The sequence below is a fragment of the Nanorana parkeri genome, unplaced genomic scaffold (assembly GCF_000935625.1).
Source record: "Nanorana parkeri isolate BGI_ZX_2015 unplaced genomic scaffold, ASM93562v1 scaffold91, whole genome shotgun sequence".
In the NCBI taxonomy this organism is placed as follows: Eukaryota; Metazoa; Chordata; class Amphibia; order Anura; family Dicroglossidae; genus Nanorana; species Nanorana parkeri.
The window spans coordinates 2,020,458-2,028,828 of NW_017306359.1; the positions used below are offsets into that span (position 1 = coordinate 2,020,458).

At 40.2% G+C, this 8,371-nt stretch overlaps 1 protein-coding gene across 1 annotated transcript in view; it reads left to right on the forward strand.

Moving 5' to 3' along the window:
* The window catches only part of PPHLN1 (periphilin 1), a 77,487-nt gene that overhangs the window by 30,873 nt on the left and 38,243 nt on the right, over positions 1 to 8,371 (forward strand). The window contains exons 4-6 of the mRNA XM_018552535.1: positions 5,848 to 6,053; positions 6,506 to 6,508; positions 8,247 to 8,329. Coding sequence (XP_018408037.1) covers positions 5,848 to 6,053; positions 6,506 to 6,508; positions 8,247 to 8,329 — 292 coding nt within the window. The remainder of the gene's footprint in view (positions 1 to 5,847; positions 6,054 to 6,505; positions 6,509 to 8,246; positions 8,330 to 8,371) is intronic.

Sequence of the window (8,371 nt, forward strand, 5' to 3'; positions counted from 1 at the left end):
TTTCTACTGCTAGCAAGCAGTAGATATATGCAAAGACATTACCAAATAAGTAATTACTTACCTGTGTCTCCGCCGCTTGCTCCCATCTGAAGGGCGGGTGCATGCGCAGTAGAGATCTTCGGCCGGGAGAAGAGGAGAGAGGCAGTGTAAAGGTGCCCATACACCTTACGACCATTGCAAGACTTTTGTCTTGCGATGGTCGTATGCTTATTGAAAGCTCGTACGATCTGCCCACCTTGGACGGGCAGATCGTACTTGCGATCATCGAAAGCCCGACCGCAATGCAGAATGGGCAGTGTGCGCACGCGCACACCGGCCCGTTCCGCAGCTATCGGACGAGCAGCCTAGAAACCCGCCGACAATCGAACGATTCTCGGCGGGTTTTCGAGCATGTTGGTTCGACAAAAGACGTGCGACCGTACAGTAGAAACGGTCGCACGTCTTAGTTCACACTGCTCGATTCTCGTACGATCGCGGGATTTCGCCCGATTCTCGTACGAGAATCGAGCAGTGTATGGGCCCCTTTTAGTCAATGCACGCAGCCGGGAGCGTGCAGGCAGACAGACACTGTGGGACACAGAAGACACAGCAGTCAGCGCTGGATCAGAGATCGGCATCAGCGCTGGAGGGACTCCTGAAAACTACAAAGTTTTTTTTTTTTTCTTTTTTGTGTTATGATCAGTAGTAAAATATGAATGTATTTTGTTGGGTAAATATTATTTTATATAAAATCTACAATCTCTGGTCTTTGGATAGGTCAGCATCTCTTCTAGTGTTCAGCAAGTAATATTAAATGAGGAACTGTGGCTATATCTATCCATCATAGTATAATTCATTAGTGACTTTCACTATAAAGCCAGATACAAGGAAAGTCATACTGCCATGGAGATTGCACCAGGTTTGCTTGATGTCCGTTATATGATGAAAGCATGATCCCCTTTATTGCTGGAAAAAAGAACAGTCAAAATCTATTTGATACACCCCATCTTTAGTTCAGTGAAGAATGATATTTAGTAGCCTGGGCTTAAAGGAAGTGGCTTGAATGACGCTGGCCATTCAACCACCGAAGGAGAGGAATTACTGCAGGGCACAGCACTACATTAAAGGTAAGTATTGCAGCAAAAGCTGCTGCTTCTTTTTTTTTTTTTCCTTTTCCTTTTACAGGTCTTAATTTTATTGTTTACATGAGTTCTGTTTTAATTTATGGTCTTCCTTCTCAAATGATCACGACACAATAGATATTTTTACTGCCTCAGTGGTGCCTGACATTTTACTACCTTAGTAACAGGCCCTGTTGCCAGGGATGGTGGATGGGTGGAAGTTGCCCCACTTACAATTGTAGACAAAATAGACATTGCCACATTTACATTGGTGGACGGAATGGAGGTTGCCCCACTTACGTTGGTGGATGGGCTGAAAGTTTCACCCGGTACATTTGTGGGTGGAATGGAAGTTGCCCCATTGCAGAACTGGGCAGAAGTTGCCTGTTACATTGGTGGGCAGGGCACAAGTTGCCCCCATTACATTGGTGTGTGGGACAGAAGTTGCCCACCCGGAAGATGCTGTTGCTCTTGGTTTCGGGTTGTTCCTCTTATTGGTTTCAACCCTCAAGGCCAATATTGTAGTGACTACTACAGACAACCATTGTAGCTCTTCCCTTTTAGACTGACGTTTATTTTGTTTATTGATACAGTATGTGTATATGTAGCAAAGCCTACAATGTTGTATATTGCAAAATTGCAGTAACTGCAGTATATTTATGTATGGTATGCAGATGTACCTTCAGTGCAATCACCCAGTGTATCCAAGTGGGGATAGTCGACTCTAAATCAAAATGTCTGAAGTCTGTTAGTTTTTATTTGTAAGTTGAAGGTAGATTGGAGAGAACACTATATACATCATATGTTTCATTGTGGTACCTAGAGTTTGAGCTCACGTCCCTACTTGTGCAGATTGTAATTTCTCCTGCATCTTATCTTGTCCTTTGAAACACTGGTGGGTGGTATCAATGCTAATGAATTCCAGCTTGGTCATAAGTGCCTTGGAGCTCATTCAAAATAGTTACAGCTTCTACTACCTATGCTGAACACTCTTCCAATGTAAGAACAGAGCACAGATTCACCAAGCAGAGAAGGCAGCTCACTCCAGCCAACTTCTGTAAAATTGATTACGGTTTTGTAAAAAAAAAAAAATTATTTTTTAAAATGTATTTAAAATGGATTTACATTAAAAACAAATTGGATGAGGCATTAGGTCCAACTTCAAAAAGAACATATTTTCCTGCAACTGCTACATTTTTACACTTCTTTACTGTTTAGATATAATATTCTAAGGTTCCCATAGTTGCTAAATCACTGGCCATGTTCTAGATAACTAACAATGTTCTGTATATTAATTTCAGAATGTTTTCTCCCTGTGGAAGTGACACAGCTGTGCTAATGAGTTCTCACCAGGCTAATTGGAGGTAAAATAGGCACATAGTTGCGAAAACACAATTTTATCATTAACACATTTTCAGTTAACTAGTTTATGGAAGTGAGATTTTTAGCTTCCTCTTGGCATCTCTTTTACAGTTATTTTACCTCTTTACCTTACTCTTTACCACTTTACCTTGACACACAAATTATTTCAATTAATGTTTTGGAACATATATTTATTTATATTATGTGCATTAATGATCTTGTGTATGCTTATCTATCACACACACACACACACACACACACACACACACACACACACACACCTATATTACATGTAAAAAAAGAATTTAATTTAATAGAAGAACACGTATATTAATGATCTTGCCCACTAACTATCCAATTACTCTTTAAAATGTGCTCTATAAAAAAAAAAGGGCCTATTTACCAACTCTAAAATAGAAATATCCTTTTTCTGTTTTTTGTTTCACCTCTTCTTCTTTTTTTACTTCTCTTGGCTTTCTTTCTGCCACTCCAGGGAAGGCATTCTTCTGTAATTACCACAAGTAGTGCATCTTTTTGCTGAAATGTTTTTTTTAACATTCATATACATAATGCTGTCACCAGCCCCAGTAGATTCTCCGAATGAATATAAAGAGAATTACTTTTACATGGGAAAAAAGGAAGTTAAGATTAAATCAGTACCTTAGTATTTACTGCAACAGGAAGTGAGAGGAAGCCTCCCAAAATTAAACCAGACAGAATTTAATCCTCTACTTTAACCTAAGTGAAAAAATACACTTTTGTTTGTTTTTTGCCATGTGTTTGTCATTAGATTTCCCTTCACTTCCTGTTCTGTAGACACAACAGGAAGTGAGAGGATATATGTTCAATGTGGTGGAATTCCCCCCCTTAGTTCCACAACAGGGATTTCGACAACGATGGGAAACCTGCCAGATGTTCTAACCCCTCACCACTCTGTGCAAATCTAAAAAGAAAAAAAAGTTGTTCCTTTTTAGTTCTATTTAAGCTCCTCAATCCTATTACTTACTATGTTTATTCAGAGAATGGTTCACTAATCTTTAAAAACCTTTTTTTAGAAACAGAATTCTGGCAATAAAATTTGGAAGTATATAGGTACCATGGAAGTACTAAATTCCCAATGATTGGTAATTGAAACTATAACGTGATCATTTTCCTTGGCAGAAATGGGACCTGTAAGTCAACCTGGATTTTGCCTATGGTGGACAAAGCAACAGGTTCATTTTAATCTTGGCCCCTGCACTACTTATACTTGCGTTGCTCCATTCACATGAGAAATGAAAGTGATATACCTGGTAGCTTGGTAGGGGGGAACATTTGGCCCCCCTCTCTCTCCACCTGTGTGACACTGGTAGGGCTTACAAATTGGCTGTTCAGACAGCCAACACTGTCAATTGGCGGCAGTAGTAAATGGGGACCAGGAGATCTATGCGAGCCTTGTGTGTATGTTTCACTTGCCTGTGTTCTTGAGCTGGCTCTTGAAAGTTCCAGGCTGTGCAAGTTCTAGGTCCTGCAGCCTCTGCTTTGATTTACTTGACCACAATTTGTCAGTCCTATTCGAGTCTTCTAGGGAAAGATACAGACATCCACAATGCAGTTGCTGGACCATGCATGTTAATTAGAAATGCATGTATAATTGTACCTGAAGAAAGCGGAAATGCTTTAGGAAAGCCTGGCAATGGCCTTTGAAAAAAAAAAATATTTCAGAGGGTGGCAGTTACTGAGTAAAATCCAATTTGGCTATGTGATTGTATGTAGGTCCTTCCTATCTTCTTTCCTAAATCATTCAGACATTCCTAATCTCAACTGCTCCCCCATACTCTTTAAACAGCCGGTAAGTTAAACAAAAACACCTTATGCAAACCACTGACAGGAGAAAATGAGCTTCTTGAGAAACAAAATATGCCAGGCGCAGATTTAGTTTTAATGGATTATTTAGTCTTTCTAAATTAGAAATGTATCTGCTTTCTGAAAAAGGTGTTTTTCAAGGATTATTCAGCACCTGTTACAATGGGATTTTCAGCCACATTGCTGGTCGCTTATAGGTGGCCATTTTAGCACCAGGGTGATACAGCCACCTGTCTAATGGTAAGATGAACCAACTCAAAATGTTGTTTTTTTCCCCTTTGTGCTGGTTACACTGTACCAGAGCAATAACAGGTGTGTTTATTTATAGCACTTTGGGATGTAGTTCAGGAAGACCAGCAATTGTTCCTTACTAGACAAGACACATGTAAAGTTTGAGATGAACTTTATGAGAAAATGGCAAATAGGGAGGGACGTGGCAGTTCTAAGCTTAAAATAGAAAACATCCATGCAAATCTATAAAACAATTAAACTACATTTCGTCTGAGCAAGTTGGGCCTCTACATCCAATACATTTAAAAAAACATTTTTTTTTTTACATTGGTTGATTCTAGTAAGCTAAATCACCAACAGTCTTCCTGTAACTCACGCATATGTCTGCAGCAACAACTCTCCATTAGGGTTGCTGCTCAGCCCCCCCTTTACTGTGGAATGGAGATGTTGCATGAAATAAACCCGTCCACCAGAAGAAACAACAATCTCCTTGTCATGGCAGAGCTATATGTCTGACTCAATAGGGAATGTGTCAGACATCTGCAGAGAGACCACTGTTCCCCAACAGAAAGTCCCACTTTGCAGCTGCTGGCAAGAGACAGGCTTCTCTACTCATCCCATTGCTGCTTTAGAAAATAAAGAAACTGTAAGGGCTTGTTCACACCATGTCTGGACCAGAAAACTTTTTGTCCGCACTTGAAATGCATCCCTATGTATGTCTATGGTATTTCTGCTCTCTTTTCACACCACTGCAGTTCGTTCTGGTGCAGGGGAAAAAATGCTGCATGCACTATTTTTTTCTGGTCTGGAATGCACAAAAAAACGCATGTAAACACACGGGACTGCACCTGAAAGCCCAATGGAGCTAAAAAAACCCGCACTGGAGCGTGTCAAAAATGCACTGCACTGAATCGCATCCAGATCTGGTCCGAACGTTGTGAACAAACCCTCCTATATTGAACATATTTTGTTTTTGTAATGTATTTTGCGTATTTAGGATCCGGTGAATATAGCCTGTTTGATTTTTGATCCTAGGCAAAAACAAGCACTTAATCCTTAGTTTGGGGTTGGCCCCACTGCAAGGGTTAATAGAAATTGTACATGTAGTTCTGCTTTAAAGAATACCTCTCGAGCACTTCTAAATACAGCACGCTAAAAGTGTACTGCATGAAAAGATAAGGAGGTGGGAGTGTAACCATATGCACATAAGCAATGTTATTTTAGTAAGTGTTAATGAAAACTGATGAAAAAAAATGACTGTTTTGTGTTGCATTGTTTTCACAACACCTTACTTCTATTTTCAACAAAGAGACAACAGGGAAGGCTTCAGAAGAAAACCTTTATGCCAGCCTCCATACGTACGAGAGCGGTCTCCTCAGAGAAGAGAGTCTCCATATTTCCGAGAATCTCCAGTTACCAGAAAAGACTCTCCACATAGTAGATCTGGCTCCAGTGTCAGTAGCAGAAGCTATTCTCCAGAAAGGGGCAAGTCATTACCCGCACACCAGCACAAAAGTATGCATTCTTTTTCCCTTTTAACTGCTTTTTTTTTTAATGCATTAACATATTGCTGTTTGATTTATATAAATAGTTTTTCACAACAGGCATGGATAAAATTAGAGGTGCACCGAAAAGAACATTTTCAAAACCGAAATGAAAAAAAATGTCGGCCAAAACCAAAACAGAAAATGTTTTTTTAATTTAACTTTTTTTTTTTTTTTAAATGTTTATTTTATTTTTATTCATTTTTATTAGTTTTTACTTTTAGGGGCTTTGGGAAATATTGGGTGTCTAAACAGACCCCTGATATTTCCCTTTTTTTAAAAATAGAAAAAGAGATTGAGGACACAGAGTCCCCAATCTTTGTCTGTATCCCCAATTATAAATGAACAGTAAGCCTCTGTTCCTGTTCATTCATAACATGAGGACAGAGTGTGTTTACTATAACCACAATCATGAATGAACAGGAAGTGATGTAGATCACTTCCCATTCATAAATGAGGATATATTGCACATACTCTGTCCTCAATTATTTACAAACACTCAGCGATCACTTATCACTGAGTGTTTTGTTTGTACTCGCGCTCCTTCCTGACACGCTGTCACAGGGAGCTGAGCGAGCGGAGCTCACCCTCCTATGACAGCGCTGGCTGTCTCCGCCCACACCGCTCTCCTGATCTGTGACAGGAGGGTGAGCGGTGCTGGGAGGAGAGACACCGGCCGCTCACAGCGCTATCCTACCGCAGTGCTCAGCCGCCTTTGACAGTTTCTCTCCTCCCCGCTGGAACACAGAGCAGCGCCCAGCGGGGAGGAGAGAAAGAACAGATGCATCGCTATTTCTGCAAGAAAATGGCACTTTGGGCATTTTTTCCAAAAGTGCAATTTTCGGCCGATATGTTTCGGCGGCCGATATATGGGTGCATCCATAGATAAAATAGTGACTATTATTGGTTATTTTGAAAATGGGTTTGATGGAGGGCTTGTTCACCTGCTCTCCAGTGCGTTCCAGCACGGTTAGTGGCCGGAGCCCACTGGATTGCATAATTAAGCCTCTCTGCGTTCTGGGGCGGGAGGGGGCTTGGTGGTGCCATTTAAGTCATTGGAACTGCAGCCACACCTCCCACCCCACAGTGAGGTTGCCTCCACCAGAACGTGTGGCACAGCATTGCCCGTCGTTGCGATTTGCAAAAAAATAGTGCATGCACAACGAGGAGAGCAGACTTGACAGGTGAGCACATTTTTTTTCACTGTCTAGTCATATGCCGAGAAGGGACAAGACCTGTAAGTGTTATTTAACTTACACAGCACTGAAAATCAGGTCTCCTGTCTGCAAGATAATGCTGTGCTGTGTGGCAGAGCTGTGTAAATCTCTGGATGGATAGAAATACAAATCCTTTGTCTGGTACCTTTTTTTAATATGCATTTCATCAGTGTATTTTAGCTTTTGCCTGGAGTAGAGTTTTAATAATTTTAAGAAATGTGCTCTAAAAAGTGTTTTTATTATATTCACATTTTCAGTCCTCGTTGGTCTACAAGATATATCTGGACTGGTGCCTGTTCTGCTGGAATACATTTTATTCTTAGCTAGTTTAGAAATCAGCTTGCAAATGTTTGCGGAAAAAGGTTGGAAGGACGTCTATTCTGTACCACTCAGTAAATGAGTCCAATATTGCTCATTCTTGTACTATAAATCAGTTTTATCACAATAAATAGTAATTGAAAAGCAAATACATCTTGAGAACTAGAAAGCTTTTAATATTGAATAATTCTTTGTAGATTAAAAGCCCAGCTCCTGTTAAAATGCTTGTTTTCTTTTTGGAAAGAGGTTTTCACTGTTTTCTGTGTCTCTGATGGGTAGATTTTTGTGTGGTCACCGGGACAGGAAGTGAGAGCATATTCCTCCAGTGGGGATACAGTCAGAAATCAAAGCACTTTATTGGTACACTGGAAAAGGATAGGGCACCTTCTATTGTTTTCATTCCTGTATGTGTATATGTTTGGAAACCTCTTCTTTTCATTTGCTGTTCGGTCACCAGTAAGTAAGGAGAAATTCCCCAACTGGTATGCAGTAATATAAATCAAACAAAAGTTTGAATCCTTCCTCACCCAGAACCGAAAAATTTTAAATGCAGTATATAGAATGGAGCAAGTTAATATTAGTTCTACAGTGTGTAGCTGTACCATTTACATAATTGATTTTTGTTGCAGGTAAAGACAAATCAAGCACACTTCCATTGAGATCCTCCAAAGACCCATCTCCTTCAAGCTCAGGAGCTGTTCCTTCCACCAAGGTAATTTTGTTTCAATTATTTAGTCTAGATATAGATATATCT